We start from the raw sequence: 20,028 nt of genomic DNA, 5'->3' as shown, positions 1-20,028 counted from the left end.
GCGCAGGACTGGCCTTGGGGAGGCCACATGGCTCTCGCTGGTTAGGATGGGACAGAACCAAGAACCATGCTCAGATCTCCTGATTCTAATGACCCGCAGGCCCTGCTGAGTTCACTGCCAGGTACGGGAGTCCTGGGAGGTGAAGATGGTAAGTCCTGGTGGAGCCCAGCACTCTGGGCCCTCTCACCCTGCCTTCCTCAGGAAGTGCCAAGCACTCATGGAGCCCAGGGCAGAGTACGTGCTTGTGCTACCCTTGTCCAGGGTACTCCAGCCCAAAACCTAGGAGAGGTATAACAGAGGGAGGCCACCTTCTGATGGCTGACCCATACCTCAGAGGGACTCCAGCCCTTGTGAGCTGCAAGAGCTGTCTCACCACAACCAAGAGTCCCTTCTGTGATGCAGAACAAGAAGAGAGCTGGGGTTGTCACAGGGCTCCGCTCCGCACTGCCACAAGCCAGATGTGGCACTGGGCCTGGTGCTGCCAGTCCTAGTGCAGACAGGGCAGCCAGCAGGTCCCTGGACTTCAGACACTTAGGTTTCACTCCCTAATAGGTTTCCAGGTGGAACTCCAAGGAACAATTGGAAAACCACTGGTTCCGACTGTTCTTGGGGTCTCATGCAGCTGTGTCTGTGGGCAAGGAAGGAAAGGCCTGTTGGAAGGTGGCTGGAGCTCAGCAGGGAGCCCCAGGTGTAAGCTCAGTCACCTGCATCCTTGGATTTCCCCAAGAAAGGGCTCTGGAGACCCTACAGTGACCCCTCCCTCAATCAAACATTTGTGAGCATCCATAAGGTGCCATAAGTTGTGCCGCATGATGGAGATCCTGGACAGATCAGGTGGGCCCCGTCCTCGGGGACTCTTGGCCCAGAGAAACTCAAACGGCTGTGCACTCATTCCTCCTGTCCTAGAGCCAGAGCCATGCCGTGAGCAGGCTGCCTCCAGACTAATGGTGCCACTAAACTGGTGCCACCTTTCCACTCCTAACCAGGGAACCTCAATAGTCAGGGAGATTCATGTGTCCTCTCCCTCCCCTTCCCACCAATTCCACCAGGACTGTCCCTCCTAGGACTCACCCAGGCCATGAGCAAAAGCCCCAACCCTCTCAGAGAAAACAGCTCTCAAAGCAGCATGGGAGCCACCCTAGAGGCAGCGGCACCCACGCCGGCAGTGTCTTGGGCTCGTTAAGCCCACACAACACACTGCAGCCAGGATCTGCAGGCGAGGGACAAGGAATCCAAAAAGCATCACACCCCAGAAGACGTGAGCTATTTATTTTTCTAGGGCCTAGGAGTATGCGTGAATAAACTGCATGAGGTCGGCGGGGGAAAGGGCTAGACACATCCACCAGCAAGAAAGGGCACAGAGGCCAGGGAGACTCTCCATCCACTGCTCTGCCTGAGCCTTGGCAGCATCCACAGCTCATCAGCACTTACTGAAACCCTGGCAAAGTGCTGTTAATCAAAGCAGAGGAGATCAGCACATTCGGTGGAAACCTAATTTCTTCCCCAAGGACAAGGAGCTTTCCCTACTGCCCTAGGCAAGCCAGGAGCAACAGCCAGCTGCCACTGAGGCCGGCACTCTTTGCTACAGCCCTCCAACACAAAGGCCTAGCATGGACCCAAACCCCATTCCACCCCGTGAGCTCCTAAGCCTGTCACTCCTAAACCACTCGGCATTTCTGCCAGACCTGCCTTCCAGTTCTTCCAGAGGGAAGAGGAAGCCAGGAGGTTTGTGGGCCAGTGCTGCAGCCTCACTGAACAGACACAGCAAGGGGCCACCCTTTGCAATTGTCCCCATTTCACGCCACCCTTCTCTAGGATATCAAGCATAACTTATATCTGGCCCCCAGCATGAGTGGCCTCAGAAGGAATGTCCTGGCAACCGTGGCACAGGGCATGTCAGGCTTCCAGCCAGCTGCGTTCTGGATTTCTCATGGCCTGACAAGTACCGTGCACAGCCCCCTTGCTCCCAGGGACTGGGTTCTGATTTCTTACAGCCTGGTAGGTACTCTGCACAGCCCCCTTTCTCCCAGGGGCTGGGATCTGATTTCTTACAGCCTGGCAGTTACCATGCAGTCCCCTTGCTTCCTGGGGCTGGCTGGGCCAAACCTCGCCCCACCTGAACCCACCTCATAGTTCCTGGCACTGGTGCTGGCCGCTCTCTCCAGCTCCACTCGAGCCCTCTTGTGACTCAGTTCCATCTGCATCTTCTCTCGCTCCACCTGGATGAGGTGGGACTTGGAACGGATCTGCTCTGCTCTTTCCTCCAACTGCACAGGTCACACCCAAATAACAAAAGAATCCTCAGTGACTGTATCAAACAAGGTGAGTGACTCCATGCAACAGACACACTCCCTGAGCACCCGTTCCCGCAGGGCCCAGGCTAAGTCTTGATGTTGCCCAGCCACTGGGCCCCAGGCTGGGGAATGGGAGAGGGACAAGTGACAGGAAGGTGAAAAAGCCTGGGAGGAGGAAGACGTCTCTTGAGATGACATAAAGCATACTAGTGAACTCAATGGCCTCGAATGCCACCTATTTATTTACCAGCCAATGGCTCTGTGGGTCAGAAGTTCAGACATAGGTGGTTGCGTTCTCTGATCAGGGTCTCCCAGGCTAAAAATCAATGCAGTGAGCCAGGACGTGTTCTCATGTGGAGCTCGGGATCCTCTCACAAGCTCACAGGGATGGAGAACGAGGTCTCCTTTCCTGCCAGCTGCCAGCCCAATACAGCTGTCAACTCCTAGAAGATACCCACATCCCTTGCCATGTGGCCCTCTCCATCTCCAAAGTCAACCACAACCAATCTCCCTCATCAAACCCTCTCCTGCCATGTCTCTGACTGCTCTGTCTCAGACACCTGGACTCAGACTTCAAGGGCTCACATGAGTAGACCAAGCCCACCCAGGTAATCTCTATCTTAAGGTCAATAGATCTGAGGTCTTAATTATATCTGCAAAATCCCACAGCAATGATACCTAGTCAGTATTTGACTGAACACCTGAGAGACAGTAGAAGGTGAGTGTGCACCAGGAGCATGGAATCTGGGGGCCTCTCAGAAGTGGGCCTACCACACAGGGCTAGTGATTACAGGTGAGCTGAGTCTCAAAGGGCCCCAGAGATTTGCCAAACAGTTCCAGAGCCAGCCTTTGGGTACAACCTGCTTAGCTGGAGGAAAAGGCAGAGTCACCGACTCTTCATGTGGCCCAGAGCTTTGCAGTGCAGCAGCACAGCATCTCTCGGCACTTAAATGCAGAGTCTCAGGCTACACCCCAGACCTACTGAATCACAATCTTCTCTTTAGGTCGGGTGTGGTGGCTCATGCTTGTAATCCCAGCACTTTGGGAGGTCAAGGCTGATGGATCACTTGAGGCCAGGAGTTCAAGATCAGCATGGCCAACATGGGGAAACCCCATCTCTACTAAAAATACAAAAATTAGCTGGGCATGGTGGCACACACCTGCAGTCCCAGGTACCCGGGAGGCTGAGGCAGGAGAATCGCTTGAACCCAGGAGGTGGAGGCTGCAGTGAGCCAAGATCATGCCACTGTACTCCAGCCTGGGTGACAGGGTGAGACTTTGTCTCAAAAAAAAAAAAAAAAAAAGAATCTAGGCTGGGCATGGTGGCTCATACCTGTAATCCCAGCACTTTGGGGGGACAAGGTGAGTTCATCACTGGAGGTCAGGCGTTTGAGACCAGCTTGGCCAACATGGTGAAACACCGTCTCTATTCAAAACTACAAAAATTAGCCAGGCATGGTGGTGCACACCTGTAATGTCAGCTATCAGGAGGCTGAGGTGGGAGAATCACTTGAACCCAGGAGACAGAGGCTGCAGTAAGCTGAGATTGCACCACTGCACTCTAGCCTGGATGACAGAGTAGACCCTGTCTCCAAAATAAAAAAAGAATCTTCTTTTTAAACACATTCTCAGGGCATTCACAAGCACATGAAAGTTTGAGAAGCACCAGAGTAGAGTGGTGGTTCCCAAAGGGGCCAGTTTTGCCCCTGGAACATCTGGCACTGTGTGGAGATACTTCTGATTATCACAGTGGGTGGTCGTATGTGTGTGCTGCTGGCTGGCATCAGTGGGTAGAGGCCAGGGATGTTGCTAAACAGCCCACAATGCACAAGAAAGTCCTGAGGAAAAAGAATCACCCAGCCCAAATGTCAAGCATGCCAAGGCCAGGAAAGCCCAGGACAGGGAAGGAATGTTTCTCCATCCTCCCACCTGTGTTCTCTGGTGGCCCAGGCCCACACATTCTTTATACCTATGTTACCGTGTTTCAATTCCCAACTGCTGCTGTTTGGGGGTTCCCAAGACTGTCCTTCAAACTCAGCAGCCTTCCTGGTCTCATTTCTGAGCCTCTCCAGAAAGGTGGGCACCCTGCCTGCAGGGGTCACCACTAGCAGGGACCAGGAGTCCCAGACACACCTGATCCATGTGCCACCTCTGCCTGGAGCTGACTACAACTGAGACAGGAACTGAAAGCTCGCCCTTACATTTAAATAAACACAGATGTAAAAATGCAGACAGCACACATTCCCCCAGCCTGCTGTGTTCTCCAGGCTCTCCCTGTCACTCCAGGGGCTCAGCAGGAGAGAAGGAACCATGACGGAAGTCCAGCAATGGGATGTGACAGGGGCCAGGGACCAAGGCTGGGCTTGTGGTCATCACTCTGCTAACCACCTCGTTCTGACTACCACACTCCACCACTGATCCCCTCGCTGAGGAGGCCCTTATCAGTGTGAGCTCTGGGGGCCTCCCAGGTCCAAGTGAGATTCTAGAATCCCACAGCTTTGACAGATAGGACAAGAGGTCCCAGACATCTGCATCAAAGCATTTCAGACCAGACCTACCAATCTTCTTTTTTTTTTTAAGAGGGAGTCTTGCTCCCTATTTCCCAGGCTGGAGTGCAGTGGCATGATTTCAGCTCACTGTAACCTCTGCCTCCCAGGTTCAAGCAATTCCCCTGCCTCAGCCTCCAGAGTAGCTGGGATTACAGGCATCCACGCCCACCTAATTTTTGTATTTTTGGTAGAGATGGGGTTTCACCATGTTGGCCAGGCTGGTCTCGAACTCCTGACCTCAAGTAATCCACCCACTTCAGCCTCCCAAAGTACTGGGATTACAGGTGTGAGCCACTACACCCAGCTCAGAGTTAGCAACTTCTAATTTTGCCAGTGATAAAAAATAACTACCATCTATTACCATAATTTCATAAAAGAGCATTTTAACAATAAAATATCTATACATATATAAAAGACCTTATCTCAGAATAAAAAACAGTCCTCATCAAGAAAGGGCAGTGAGCAAGCTAACATTCTAAAAAACACATATTAATTCAATTATGCAACAAAACAAATGCACATACACACACAACAGTTTCACCAAATGCAACAGGGCCTCAACTGGGCTCCGAAAGCAGCAGGAAGCCAGAGCCTCCTCTAACAGGGACAGGACTACAGAATGCTTCTGGAGCCTGCAGCAGGGACTGCAAAAGAGGGCCCAGGCAGAGGAACCTATAGAAGCCTGTGCAGCCACAGGGCCCAGGCAAGGCTGGAGACATCATTCCCCACCACTTCCCAACTGGGACTGGGCCCATCACTCTTTGGAACCTGAAGTCCTTCAGGATACCTGAGTCCTCTGCAGCTGTGTCTACAGTGAGCAATCCCAAGAACTTGTAATGAAGTAAAATACAACTACTTTATAGAAGAAAACTATAAAAATCACCCCAAAATCTGCAAATGGCCCGCCACAGTCTGAGACCACAAAACATGCAGTCCCTCTGCTCACTGCCATGGCTTTCTCTCTGAGCTAACCGGGAATTGTGTTTTCAACACAGCTTTCCCACACAGTCCTGGTGCTCACACTCCCAGGCAGTTTGGGTTCTGTCCTCAATCAGACAAATGAACTGGCTTTCCGATCCTGTTACCAGAGTCTGTGGGTGCACTTGTGTGAATGCAATGCTGAACGCCAGGCCCACTCAGGGTGCTAACAAGGCAGGCCTTTAAGCCATGATGGCTCAGGGCCCCAAACGGCCTCCAGTTACTGCCCCAAAATGAGGAATGCCCACAGTGAGACCTGGAAGACGAGTAACTGGTCTCTAGGCTGAGCTAATACTGACCCACCTCAACTACAAAAGACTTGAGCGGGTCCTGCCTGGGCCTAGGGGTCTCCCCAGAGAAGACTCCCACCCAGGCACATGCCACTCACCTGCATGCTCTGCTGGTACTGCATCTGCAGAGAACCTGGGGCCGAGGTGGGTATATCCAGTCCAGATCCTCCTTCCACACGCTGAGAGATGAAGTTGTTCAAAGATCTCAGGGTGGATAAAACCGTGGTGTTTTCCCCTAGGTCTTCCATGGTTGCTTTCCTTCTGGAGGCGGACAAAGACTGGTCAGATACAGCCTTGCCACGTGCCATCAGCTGTGCAGTCAGGGGCCCTCTGGGAAGCCCCACTCCCCTAACGCACGTTGGAGCCCATAATACACCAGTGTCTGTAACCACATTCTTCAGAGGCAACTGGGAGCCACACTGCCAACTTACCAGACAAAAAATGGATGCAAGAAAGCATGCCACCAGACCCCTGCCACCAAGCCACCGACCAAGTGTCAACTGCACAGAGGGACAGCTGGTGCCCAGGAGGCGGTGCTCAGCACTCAGGTGGCACGTTCCCCTCAAAGCATTGTAAGAAGATTCTCTAAAGAGACAGAGCCAACAGGACACAGAGATAGACACACAAGAGGGGCTTTATTAGGGAAACTGACTCACACAATTAGGGAGACTGTCCCACAACAGGCCGTCTGCAAACTGGAACCCTAGGAGCCTGGCAGCGTGGCACAGTCCAAGTCTGAAGAGCCAGTGGAGATGATGGTGTAATTCTCAGTCTGAGGGACTGCTGGGACAAGTCCTGGAGACCAAAGGCCAGCAAGCCTAGAGTGCTGCTGTCAAGAAGAGGAGAGGAAAAATGCATCCCAGCTCCAGCAGGCAGATGGACACATTTGCTTTTTCTCTGTCCTCTCCAGGACCTCAGGCTCTTGAATGATGCCCCCAACACTGAGGGTGGATCTTCCCCACCTGATCCACTCAGACTCCTAAGCTCATCTCCTCTGGAAACACCCTCACAGGCACACCCAAAAACAAAAACAATGCTTTCCCAAGTTTCTCGGAGTTCTTGAATCCAGTCAGTTGACACCTGAAATTAACTACCAGGAGCACTCACAAAAGTCTGGTGTCTTGCCCAGACACGGTGGCTTACACCTGTGATCCCAGCACTTTGGGAGGCAGAGACATGCAGATCACTTGAGGTCAGGAGTCCAAGACCAGATTGGCCAACATGGTGAAACCCCATCTCTAAGAAAAATGCATAAACTAGCTGGGTGAGGTGGTATGTGCCTGTAATTCCAGCGCTACTCAGGAGGCTGTGGCACAAGAATTGCTTGAACCTGGGAGGTGGAGGTTGCAGTGACCTAAGATCACACCACTGCACTCCAGCCTCGGTAACAGAGTGAGACTGTGCCTCAAAATAAATAAATAAAAATAGGCCTGGCGCGGTGGCTCACGCCTGTAATCCCAGCACTTTGGCAGGCCGAGGCGGGTGGATCACGAGGTCAAGAGATCGAGACCATCCTGGTCAACATGGTGAAACCCCGTCTCTACTAAAAATACAAAAATTAGCTGGGCATGGTGGTGCGTGCCTGTAATCCCAGCTACTCAGGAGGCTGAGGCAGGAGAATTGCCTGAACCCAGGAGGCAGAGGTAGCGGTGAGCCGAGATCGTGCCATTGCACTCCAGCCTGGATAACAAGAGTGAAACTCCGTCTCAAAAAAAAAAATAAATAAAAAATAAATAAATAAATAAATAAATAAAAATAAATTAAGGCCAGGCATGGTGGCTCACACCTGTAACCCCAGCACTTTGCAAGGCCAAGACAGGCAGATCACCTGAGGTCAGGAATTCAAGACCAGCCTGGCCGACACAGTGAAACCAAGTCTCTACTAAAAATACAAAAACTAGCTGGTTATGGTGGCACACACCTGTAATCACAGCTACTCAGGAGGCTAAGACAGGAGAATCACTTGAATCCAGGAGGCAGAGGTTGCAGTGAGCTGAGATTGCGCCCTTAACTCCAGCCTGGGTGACAGACCAAGAGTCCATCTCAAAAAAATAATTAATTTTTTTTAAAAAAGTCTGGCCTCTGGGAATCGGAAATGAGACACAAAACAGTGACAGTAAAGATGATGATCACCACAGCTGTGCTTATTTTCACTGTTTATTTCTAATGACGTTAACAAATACTACTACTGTTTTCAACTAGGTACTGGAAAGAAAGGTATCTGACATTTCCGAGCACCTAGACTTCTCGACCTTAGGAAACTCATGAGAGTGAAATCCACTTGCAAAGTTGTGAGGATCAGGATCAATATCCCTCAAGTCTTCCACTGCTAGATGATGGGAACGTGGCTGCAGGTTGACCAACACTATATTTGCAAGCTCAATCTTAACAGGATGGTGAATTAGGTCTTTTTACACAGATTCTAGAAATGATGAAACTGAAGCTTCAAAAGTACAGAACTGAGGTTGGAACCTGGGTCTATCTAGCTTTGCAAGGCTGAAGACAAGCCATAGCAAAGAACTTTGCACCCCTAAAACCTGCACTTACGATGGTCTCAAGCCAGGTCGGCCCTCCAGCCATAACGAGGGGAACAGCCAAGTGCATTTAACAGCCAAAAGGTGGAACTCCTGCAGCTACAGTTTCTGAGTTTTCATTTAACAAGAACCTTGGCCTGGTGCAAGCAGAGCCCTGAGCTCCCCAGGCTGCGAGCCCCGCACATGCAGGCCCGCCTGGAAGGAGGCTCCACAGCCCAATTCCTCCATAGCCCAGACGAGACCAGGGCGGCCCTTACCATCCCCGAGGGAAAACCGGGCCCGCACGTCCCCTTCCTGAGAGCGGACCCGCGCGAGCCACCAGGATGGCAAGAGTCCCTGCAGCCCCGACTTCCCCACCAGGAGCCAGCTCAGGCCCCTTCCTCCGCGCGCCCGCGCCCCAGCCCAGAGACCCCCACAGCGGGCACCGGGACCCTGGGGCTGGGGCCACAAGTGCGAGCCCCTTGGCCTCCCGCCCTGGCACAAGGCACGGCTGTGGAGCCCCAGGCGAAGGACCCGCTGTCCCCGGCCCAGCCAGAAGTGAGGAGTGGGGACAGTGGAGCGGGGACAGGGTGTGGGGAGAGGAAACAGCGCACCTAAGGGGGACGAGGCGAGAGCGGGGTCCTGAAGCACGGGGTCGGGGCGTTGTGCCCTACCCTTGCAGGCACACCTGGACTGGGCCCTCGGCCCCGCCCCTGTCGCCCCCGGCACCCCCGGGACTCCGGGCTTCTGCTGCCCGCACTAGCCGGGCCGCTCACCTCAGCAACCTACCGTCCGCTTGCCGCCGCCGCTGCTCAGATCTCCCTCCGCTTCGCCCGCGCCCACTTATCGCGACACTTGCGCCTGAGCTCTCGCGAGACCTGGGTGGAAATCGGGCCGTAAAGAATCCAGTCCGAGTGCCGGCTAAACCTGGGGATTCTGCGTCCGCACCCGGAGCCGCCACTCTCGGGAGACTCCGCAAGGAAAAGACTTGGAACCGAAGGCTGGGCCACGGCCCGGTCTGGGGCACCCGTCCTCGCGCAGGACGCGCTTCCGCTAAGGCTTTCGCCTCGCCCCGTAATGTGTGGAATAGGCGCGCCCACGGCAGCCTCCTCTGGACAGACTTGCACTCTAGACTCTTAAAATTTTGCTACTCAGTATCAGCTTGAATCAATCCGTTATATTGCTTTTTTCTGGGCCCACTAGAAATGCAATTTATGCTACTAGGCTACCTTCCGAGTGCTCTGCAAACCACGGCGCAGCATGCAACCAGGTGAGGTGAGGTGAGGTCAGACTCCACCCTCTTTTTTTTTTTTTTAGACGCAGTCTTGCTTTGTCGCCCAGACTGGAGTGCAATTGCGCAATCTCCGCCCACTGCAACCTCCTCCTCCCGAGTTCAAGCGATTCTCCTGCCTCAGCCTCCCGAGTAGCTGGGACTACAGGTACCCACCACCATGGCCAGCTAATTTTTGTATTTTTTTTTTCTTTTGAGTTGATGTCTCCCTCTGTCGCCAGGCTGGAGTGTATTGGCAGGATCTCTGCTCACTGCAACCTCCGCCTCCCGGGTTCAAGCGATTCTCCTGCCTCAGCCTCCCAAGTAGCTGGGATTACAAGCCCCCGCCACCACATCCAGCTAATTTTTTGTATTGTTATTAGAGATGGGGTTTCACCATGTTGGCCAGGCTGGTCTCCAACTCCTGACCCCGTGATTCTCCCACCTTGGTCTCCCAAAGTGCTGTGATTACAAGCGTGAACCACTGCACCTGACCAGGCCCCACCATTCTTATGGTAACCCTTATCTACCTTGCAGCTTGGATCCTTCCTGAGAAGGGTGTGCCTTACTCATTTCCAAATTCTCCTCCTCTCCTCCTCCCACCTCTGCCAAGCCTTTGGCTTCCCTCTAAGAAGGTGCTGTTCGTAAGGGTCTGCAACGAATTTTCCTTCTTCCAGAGAAAAAGACTTCCAAGTTGTGTGCCCCAGGAATGAAATGGGATGAGAAGAGAATGAGGTGGAGTAGGGCAAGAGTCCTTGGACTTACCTGACTGCAACCAGAAATAAAATGAAAAGTAAACACATCTGACCTGCAGCTTCCTTCCGGGAGCTGGACTGAGCCCCAAATCCCTGATGGAGATTCCTGAGTTTCTAGACTTCCACCACTGGTTCTTGGAATGTTTTTTGTTTTTGTTTTTTTTTGAGATGGAGTTTTGCTCTTGTTGCCCAGGCTGGAGTGCAATGGCTCGATCTCGGCTCACCGCAACCTCCACCTCCCAGGTTCAAGCGATTTTCCTGCTTCAGCTTCCCAAGTAGCTGGGATTACAGGCATGCACCACCACACCTGGCTAATTTCGTATTTTGAGTAGAGATGGGGTTTCTCCATGTTGGTCAGGCTGGTCTCCACCTCCCGACCTCAGGTGATCTGCCCGCCTCAGCCTCCCAAAGTGCTGGGATTACAGGCGTGAGCCACATCTGACCAGTCCTTGGAATTTAATCATAGTTACAGTCAACAAATTCTTTTTGAGGGATAAGTACACCTCCAGGAAACGGCTTTGAGGAAGCCAGTTTTAAAAAACAAAACTTAAAAGCATTAAAGTCTCTATAATAAAATAATGCAATCTCTATTATTTTATTAAATATAAAGCTGCATCAAGTTCCTAGAAGAGTAAAAGAAAATAAACACACCACATCACTGCTTGCTTTGGCAATTACCTTTATGGTCTTGGGAGCCCAGACACCAATATTTATTTCCAGCATAAACCAAAGCACGCTCACCACATGCATAAATTCAAACGATACATCTTCCCTAATTGCTCTGGGAACTCTTGCTGCTTGAAGAATGCATGAATTTCTAGATTATTCACCAGAAAGTCAGAAGCTAATCCCCCAGATGGAAATTTCAGATTTTTCTTTTGGTTTGGTTGTTTCTCCATTTTTGTAGAGATGGGGGGCACTTGTGGTCAGGCTGGTCTTGAACTCCTGACCTCAAGCGATCCCCGTCTCAGCCTCCCAAAGCCCTGGAATTACAGGTGTGAGTAGCCTCACCCAGCCCCCAGATTTTTCTACTTTACACTCAACAGCCATACGAAGAACTGGAAACCTGTGGATGGTGTTCTTACACCTGTTTCTGTGCGACAGTTTAACAGTCTATAAGACAAAGTCACATGAAAGCACACATGGGCACACCCATCCCTGCCTCAACGAATCCCTTCTGATCCTTCCCATAGTCTGTCTTTCTTCATCCTCCTATCCTCACCTATCTCTTTTTCTTGAAAACTTTCTCTTCACAAATCATGACATAGAGGACTTTTTCATTTTCCATAGGCCCTGAATTTACTTTTGTCATCTCTTTTTGGTTAAAGAGAGAGAGAGTGAGAAAAAGAGAGAAAAACTCCCCACTTGTCCTGCTCCATTTCCCAGATCAGCTCAGATCTCCCAGGAACTCTTGAGGAAGGAGCTCAGCCTACGTTTAGAGCTTAAAAGGAGCTAATAACCACTATGAAAATGGCACAAGAAATCCTCACTGCTTCACAGCGCCCTTCTTTCCACGGTATTGTGTGGCCAAGAAGTACACTTCTGATGATTCTTTCCTGCTGGCTTCTGGTTTGATGAGCCTTACTCTCTGGAATTCCTCTGTCAGTCTCCTCTGTAACTGACGGCTTTGACTTCCAGCCCATGTTTTACAAAGGAATGTTCCCCCAGGGTGGAGGATGTCTGGCGTCATGCCCAGAAGGGACAGGCACAGGCTGATGAGCCTGTCGTGATCGAGGTCTCGGACCCCTGTGGCATTGGGCGCCATGTCGCTCAGAATCACATCTGCTCTCCCGCCAGGAAGCAGCTCTAGGATTCTCTGTGAGGTTCTTGGGTCAGTCACATCAACAGGACACAGAAAAGTTGCTCCTTCCAGGGGGAATATGTGAAGAAGATCCACCCCAAGCACGAAGCCAATAGGAGAGCTGAGATCTAAGGAAGAAATGGTGAATGTGTTATTTATTTATACCCTGAATCTTTTCACAAAAATACAGTACATGCAACAAAGCGACGAAATAAAAATAAAATGTCGACCAAGGCAAAGAGCTAATGTGCAAATAAATGAACACAGGCCTTCTCTCACTATCTATACATCCTATAAAGACACAGTGGGGGAGGTGGCTGTTCTTAACATCTGAGAAGCTGAGGCTGACTATCCTAGAATCAGCATCAGTGATGGGCAGACCTGTGCCAGATGCTAGGACTTCTGATTCCAAATCTGCTATCATTTCAGTACCCAAGGCCAGATGCTAGGACTTCTGATTCCAAATCTGCTATCATTTCAGTATCCAAGGCCAGATCCTAGGACTTCTGATTCCAAATCTGCTATCATTTCAGAATCCAAGGCCAGATCCTAGGACTTCTGATTCCAAATCTGCTATCATTTCAGTATCCAAGGCCAGATCCTAGGACTTCTGATTCCAAATCTGCTATCATTTCAGTATCCAGGGCTCGCTCTCTATGAAAGGGTTCTTATCTCTGAGTGGTCTTTTTTATGAACTAAAATGGAAAATAGACCAGGCGCAGTGGCTCACACCTGTAATCCCAGCACTTTGGGATGCTGAGGTGGGCAGATCACCTGAGGTCAGGAGTTCAAGACCAGCCTGGCCAACATGGTGAAACCCCATCTCTACTAAAAATACAAAAATTAGTCAGGCTTGGTGGCACGTGCCTGTAATCTCAGCTACTCGGGAGGCTGAGGCAGGAGAATCGCTAGAACCCAGGAGGCGGAGGTTGCAGTAAGCCAAGATTGCGCCACTGCAATCTAGCCTGGGTGACAGAGAAAGACTCCATTTCAAAAAAAAAAAGAAAGAGCCGGGCGCGGTGGCTCAAGCCTGTAATCCCAGCACTTGGGGAGGCCGAGGCGGGTGGATCACGAGGTCAAGAGATTGAGACCATCCTGGTCAACATGGTGAAACCCCGTCTCTACTAATACAAAAAATTAGCTGGGCATGGTGGCGTGTGCCTGTAATCTCAGCTACTCGGGAGGCTGAGGCAGGAGAATCGCTAGAACCCAGGAGGCGGAGGTTGCAGTAAGCCAAGATTGCGCCACTGCAATCTAGCCTGGGTGACAGAGAAAGACTCCATTTCAAAAAAAAAAAGAAAGAAAGAAAATAATATACTAGTACATAAAGTGCCTCTGGATTAAATCAATAAATCCATTATCCAGCTTAATCCAATTGCTTTCAATGTAGAAACTAATGGAAACAAGTTAAGAGATGGAGAAAATGAACAGATACAAAATAATGTACAAAAACTGATACTGGCTGGGTGCAGTCATTCACACTAATAAATCCCAGCACTTTTTGAGGCTGAGGTGAGAGGACTGCTTAAGCCCAGGAGTTCCAGTCCAGCCTTGGCAACATAGTGACATCCTGTCTCTACAAAAAAACATAAAAATTAGCTGGGTCTGGTGCCATGTGCCTATAATCTCAGCTATTCAGGAGATACCAGCTAAAATGAGGCATGAGATGTCCCATTTTCCTGGGCTGAAGATTGACGGTTTTCACCTTTGAAAAATGAGGTACTCTTCAAAATAGCTGGACTTCCAATGTTTAAGCCAGGAATGAAACACAAACCCTTCCTCTCCCCCTACCATTGGAACAGCCTTTCTGTTAAGCAGACTGAACAAGAAAATCTGTGACTGTGCCCTTAGCTTATCAACTCTGACGTTTCTCAACAGAACTACGCCCCTCCTCAGTAGAGGGGACTGGAGAGGGGCACTGAGCTTGTGAAGGGGGGCTTTGAATGTAGGTACAGAGGGAGAAGCGGGGAGGTAGACACTGAGATCAGTTATGGGCAACAAGTCTTGTTTTAGGTAGGAGAAGCAATGGTGTCTTTTTAGTTTTATAATGGGTATTACCGAAATATCAGCAAGTTGGCCAGGCATAGTGGCTCATGCCTGTAATCCCAGCACTTTGGGAGCCTGAGGTGGGCAGATCACGAGGTCAGGAGTTCAAGACCAGCCTGGCCAAGATGGTGTAACCCCATCTCTACTAAAAATACAAAAAAAAAAAAATTAGCTGGGCGAGGTGGCACAGGCCTATAATCCCAGCTACTCGGGAGGCTGAGGCAGAGAACTGCTTGAACCTGGGAGGCAGAGGTTGCAGTGAGCTGAAATCGTGCCACTGCACTCCAGCATGGACAACAGAGTGAGACTCTGTCTCAAAAAACAAACAAACAAACAAATATCAGCTTTTTGTGTGTGTGAGAGACAGGGTCTCACTCCATTGCCTGGCCTCAGCTCACTGCTGCCTCAACTTTCTCAGGGTCAAGTGACCCCTCCCACCTCAGCCTCCCAAGTAGCTAGGACCACAGGCACATAACACCACACCTGGCTAATTTTTTTTGTATTTTTTGTAGAGAGAGGGTTTCACCATGTTGTCCAGGCTGGTCTCGAACTCCTGACCTCAGGTGATCCTCCCACCTCAGTCTCCAAAAGTGCTGGGATTATAGGCATGAGCCACCGCACCTGGCCTCATCTCTCACTTTATGCTCCGGAGCTTTTGCTCCTGTAACATCCCACGTGTTACAACCTTGGGAAGTTTCCACCGAAGGTGGCTTTGGCCGCATGCTTGTGACTTCCAGGAGGAAAAGAACAGGCAGATCACCCCACACGCTCTGCTTCTGTCACTTCCTCCTACAAGGCAAACTTTCTCAAGAGCACTTAAGGGAACAGAAACCACGGAAATCAGTTACTCGGAGGACTCCACAGTGATAAGCTCAGCAATAAGAAAAGGAACTGACATTTCCAACACAAATTCACTCATTTAGACAATAATTGTTGAGCTAAAAAAAACAACAAAAAGGCTGTTCAGGACAAGCACAGGGGCTCACGCCTGTAATCCCAGCACCTTGGGAGGCTGAGGTGGGCGGATCACTTGAGGTCAGGAGTTCGAGACCAGCCTTGCCAACATGACAAAACCCTGTCTCTAATAAAAATACAAAAATTAGCTGGAAATCAATTGAACTCAGGAGATGCAGACTGCAGTGAGCCAAGATCACGCCATTGCACTCCAGCCTGGACAACGGAGTGAGACTGTATCCCAAAAAAAAAAAAAAAAAAAGGGGGGGTCTGTTCAAAACCCCGAAGAGGCATATCCTGGCCTAAGTAGGGGCAGGGACCACCCAGGAGATGCAGGTAGACACCAAGCGTTCATGGCAAACCTACAGCAAACCAGCAGTGAGGCTGACTTGCAGATCTAGGGGGCCAGCATTCCAGGTCTGCACTGTCAACAAATCACATAATTCTTGAGCCTCAGTTTTCTCACCAATAAATGGGTACCAGAATCCCTACTGTAGGGTATGTGGGAAAGCTCTGGGTGGACTGTCTTACCCTGTTCAAATGCCAGTGCATGTAGGTACCCTGGCTTGACAGCACCAAACATCAATGGCAAGGATATTCACCACAGCACACGCATCCCAGCAAAAAGCCACAGGCAACCTTGATGCCCACGGTGAGGGAACTGGTAAAGAACCTAATGTACAAGCATATCATGGAACAGGATGTAACTGTTCCCAATGATGACAGTTTCTTAAGTTGTATGGGTGGCTGGTTGATCTGATTATTCAGGGGAATCTTTTTATATAGAAAATCTTACTCAAAACCCTAAGATATAAACAGATGAAAACTGTGTCTCAGCTTCACCCAGAGTGGAGAATCTATAGCCCTGGCCACGAAGCCTCTTCTAGGCTCCAGAGGCAGCAGCCCCAGTGGGGTCACCAGGAAGCCCTAAGGCTTACAGGACTTGGAAAGCTCTGGAGTCGATTCAGCTGTGCTGTTGGGGAGAGAGGTCAATATATCAAGAGCAGCCAGGCACAGTGGCTCACACCTGTAATCCCAGCACTCTGGGAGGCCGAAGTGGGCAGATCACCTGAGGTCAAGAGCTCAAGACCAACCTGGCCAATATGATGAAACCCCATCTTGACTAAAAAAAAAAAATTAGCCGGCTGTGGTGGCAGGTGCCTGTAATCCCAGGTACTCTGGAGGCTGAGGCAGGAGAATCATTTGAACCCGGGATGCAGAGGTTGCAGTGAGGCGAGATCATGCCACGGCATCCAGCCTCAGCAACAGAGCGAGACTCCATCTTGGGGAAGGGGAACAAAAAAATACATATATGTGTGTATTATTAAGCAAAAATAGCTCCAGTAAGGCTGAAAATTAGCAAGAATAGTATGACCTGACATTGCTTTTGAACACATGAGGGATCTATGCAAACATAGGCCTAGAAGGACACACACTGCCGTGCTGGAGCCATTACCTCCAGGAGGTATCATGCGAGGTCATCTCCATTTTCACTGCACCTTTCTACCTTGTCTTTCAGTTTGAAAATGGCAGGATCCTGTTTTTATCATTACCATTACTAAACCACCAACTCGGAAGTGGGTGCTTTCAGAAAAGGGCTCAACCATCCCATATCCACTGGCAGAGGCAGCTTGCCTGTGCCCACTCAGCCTCCGGGTAGCCAGAAGGTGCCAACAGCCGTGCAGAGCTCCCACCTGTGCCTGCAGCATTGACCTTCCGCACTGCCACCTGACTCCATGCTCCAGGAGCTGCTCCACAGTCTAACACCCGAAGGCCAGGCCGCAGAATCTGGTGCCTCTCATTCATCTCCAGGAGCTTGAAGGCGCTTCGACACCGATAACTCTCCACCTTTGCAGCCTTCACAAATGGGTCCCTAAGATGCCGAGTCAGCCACAGGTGCTCAGCACCTGTCCGATTCTTGCAGTGACTCCTGGCACTGTGGAACCCTTTATGCTGAAAGGAAGCACACACCAGCTTCAAGAACCTGGTAGGAGAGAAGAGAAGCAGGCAGGTTGGCATCACACAGATCGGCAGGTCATGAGCTGGGAGGGCCCTCGGTTCAACTCATTCATTTCTAGAGATGAGGCACCAAGACCCAGGAGGGGAGGTGAATTGACAAAGCAATACAGTCAGAAAGCAGGCATTGCAGGCCGAACTGTGTCCCCACAAAATTCATGTATTGATGTCCTAACTAACCCTCAGTACCTCAGAATATGAGTGTATTTGAAGACAGGGCCCTTAAAGAGGCGACCAAGTTAAAACAAGATCATATTGGTAGGCCCTATTCCAACAGGACTAATGTCTTTATAAAAAGAGATTAGGGGCCAGGCATGGTGGCTCACGCCTATAATCCCAGCACTTAGGGAGGCCAAGGCAGGTCGTGGATCAACTGAGGTCAGGAGTTCGAGACTAGCCTGGCCAACATGGTGAAATCTTGTCTCAGCTAAAATTAAAAAATTATAGGCATGGTGGCAGGTGCCTGTAATCCCAGCTAATCGGGAGGCTGAGGCAAGGGAATCGCCTGAAACTGGAAGTCAGAGGTTGCAGTTAGCCGAGATTGTGTCACTGCACTTCAGCCTAGGCAACAGAGCAAGGCTCTGTCTCAAAAAATAAGCTAATTAATTAAAGTAATATTCTTTTCTCATCTGGCAAAAAACATTCATTGGGCTGTGAGAGACTGCAAGAAAACCTCCTAAGGACAGGTCTTTGCCTGAGTTACCTAGTTCCAGGGCTTTGGCAGCTGACACAGAGAATCTGGCCTGTCACATTTCCTTTTTTCTTTTCTTTTCTTTTTTTTTTTTTCTTGAGACACGGTCTCGCTCTATAGCCCAGGCTGGAGTGTAGTGGTGAGATCATGGCTCAACACAGACTTGAAGTCCTGGGCTCAAACAGTCCTCCCACCTACATGTCTTAAATAAACTTGAACTAAACCCGTGTGAATTGCTGAAGGACAATTTCCAAGATTCTCTGGACAAGCTGTGTTGTAACAATTTATTCACAGCCCACAATAGCCAAACAGGTGAAAGCTATACACACCTCCCCTGTTTAACTCTGAGAACAACCTCACCAAGTAAGTTCTATGCCCTTTTTTCTTTCACCCAGGCTAGAGTGCAGTGGTGGCTCACTGCAGCCTCCAACTCCCGCATTCAAGCAATTCTCCTGTCCCAGCTTCCCAAGTAGCTGGGATTACAGACACCCACCACCACATCCATCTAATTTTTGTATTTTCAGCATAGATGGGTTTCACCATGTTGCCCAGGCTGGTCTCAAATTCCTGACCTCAGGTGATCCACCCACCTCGGCCTCCCAAATTGCTGGGATTACAGGTGTTGAGCCACTGTACCTGGCCATTTTTCTTTTTGTTTTTTTAGACAGGGTTTTGCTGTCACCCAGGCTGGAGTGCAGTGGCACAATCACAGCTGACTGCAGCCACAACCTCTGGGGCTCAAGAGAACCTCCCACCTCAGCCTCTTGAGTAGCTGGGACTACAGGTGTGTACCACCACTTCTGGCTAATTTTTCTATTTTTAGTAGAGATAGGGTTTCACCATGCTGGCCAAGCTGGTCTCCAAATCCTGACCTCGGGCGATCTGCCCACCTTGGCCTCCCAAAGTGCTGGGATTACAGGCATGAACCACCTCGCCCGGACACTTTTTGGTTGTTTGGTTTTTAATAGGCAGAGTTTTGGTATCACCCAAGCTGGAGTGCAGTGTCGCAATCACAGCTGATTGCTGCCATAACCTCTGGGTCTCAAGTGAACCTCCCACCACCTCAGCCTCCTGAGTAGCTGAGACTACAGGTATGCACCACCATGCCTGGGCTTTTTTCTTTTTTTTAATTTTTAAAAACTTTTTTTTAGAGATGGCATCTCACTATATTGCCTAGGCTGGTCTCGAACTCCTAAGCTCAAACGATCCTCCTGCCTCAGACTCCCAAAGTGCTGGGATGACAGGTGTGAGCCACCAAGCCTGGTCTCCATGTCCATCTTTCTAATTTAAAAATTAAAAGTTACTACCCCCATGGCATCAAAACCAAAGCTTCTAGCTTCTGCAACACCAAAGTGTGCCAAGCAGCCAGGAGGCACTGACTGGTGACCATGAGTCGCTGTCTTCACCTGGCTGAAGAGGTCTCCCGGGATAACGGCACAGGCCGGTCCAAGGGGCGAGAGCACACTCGACAGCCCCGGAAGCGTGGGCGGTGGAGCTACCCGGCCTACGAAAGGAAACCCCCGGCGCGGCCCCGAGCGCCTCGGATGTGGGCCCCGGCGCTGCTCCCGCACTTGGACTCGGCCCCCAACGCCTCGGCCTCCCCACGGCTCCGCTGGCCCTTGGAGACCTGAGGGTGCCCTCCTCCCAGGGATCTGCGACCCGGAACCCCGGCCTCGCTCGTGTCGCGCTCACTCAATGCAGCGACGGTGCCCAGCGCTTGGGATCCAGACCCGAGGCCAGGACCGAGGAAGGCGACGGGGCGGACCCACAACCACTCCCGCCTCCTGCAGGCACGCCACTGGCGCCCCTCTCACCCCGCCATGGGTGGCCCCCGCGCCTGCAGCAAGCCGCCGGAAATGCGTCGCCTCACT

General features: G+C 50.9%; 2 protein-coding genes across 8 annotated transcripts in view; both read right to left on the bottom strand.

Moving 5' to 3' along the window:
* MAD1L1 (mitotic arrest deficient 1 like 1) overlaps positions 1-9,565 on the bottom strand; it is a 404,019-nt gene extending 394,454 nt beyond the window's left edge. For 2 of the 7 annotated variants that reach the window (XM_064366612.1, XM_064366620.1), the window contains exons 1-4: positions 9,401-9,565; positions 6,768-6,937; positions 6,210-6,372; positions 2,127-2,267 (exon numbers count right to left, since the gene is read on the bottom strand). In XM_064366612.1, coding sequence (XP_064222682.1) covers positions 2,127-2,267; positions 6,210-6,359 — 291 coding nt within the window. In that variant the 5' untranslated portion in view covers positions 6,360-6,372; positions 6,768-6,937; positions 9,401-9,565. Of the gene's footprint in view, positions 1-2,126; positions 2,268-6,209; positions 6,373-6,767; positions 6,941-9,400 lie in introns of all 7 variants that reach the window. The other 5 variants (XM_064366614.1, XM_064366615.1, XM_064366616.1 and 2 more) reach the window with 5 other exon arrangements.
* A 1,743-nt stretch (positions 9,566-11,308) lies between these two features.
* Positions 11,309-20,022, bottom strand: MRM2 (mitochondrial rRNA methyltransferase 2). Its single transcript, XM_012470888.2, has 3 exons — positions 19,972-20,022; positions 17,145-17,434; positions 11,309-12,578 (listed from the first exon to the last, which is right to left on the bottom strand). Exons 1-3 carry the CDS (start codon positions 19,977-19,979, stop codon positions 12,136-12,138), a joined length of 741 nt encoding a protein of 246 aa, XP_012326311.1. The 5' UTR covers positions 19,980-20,022; the 3' UTR covers positions 11,309-12,135.
* Between the last annotated feature and the right edge of the window lie 6 nt (positions 20,023-20,028).

This window comes from Aotus nancymaae, unplaced genomic scaffold (genome assembly GCF_030222135.1).
Source record: "Aotus nancymaae isolate 86718 unplaced genomic scaffold, 86718_ANA_hifiasm-v0.15.2.pri h1tg000064l_1, whole genome shotgun sequence".
Taxonomy (NCBI): Eukaryota; Metazoa; Chordata; class Mammalia; order Primates; family Aotidae; genus Aotus; species Aotus nancymaae.
This window is presented reverse-complemented; position numbering and strand designations above follow the sequence as displayed.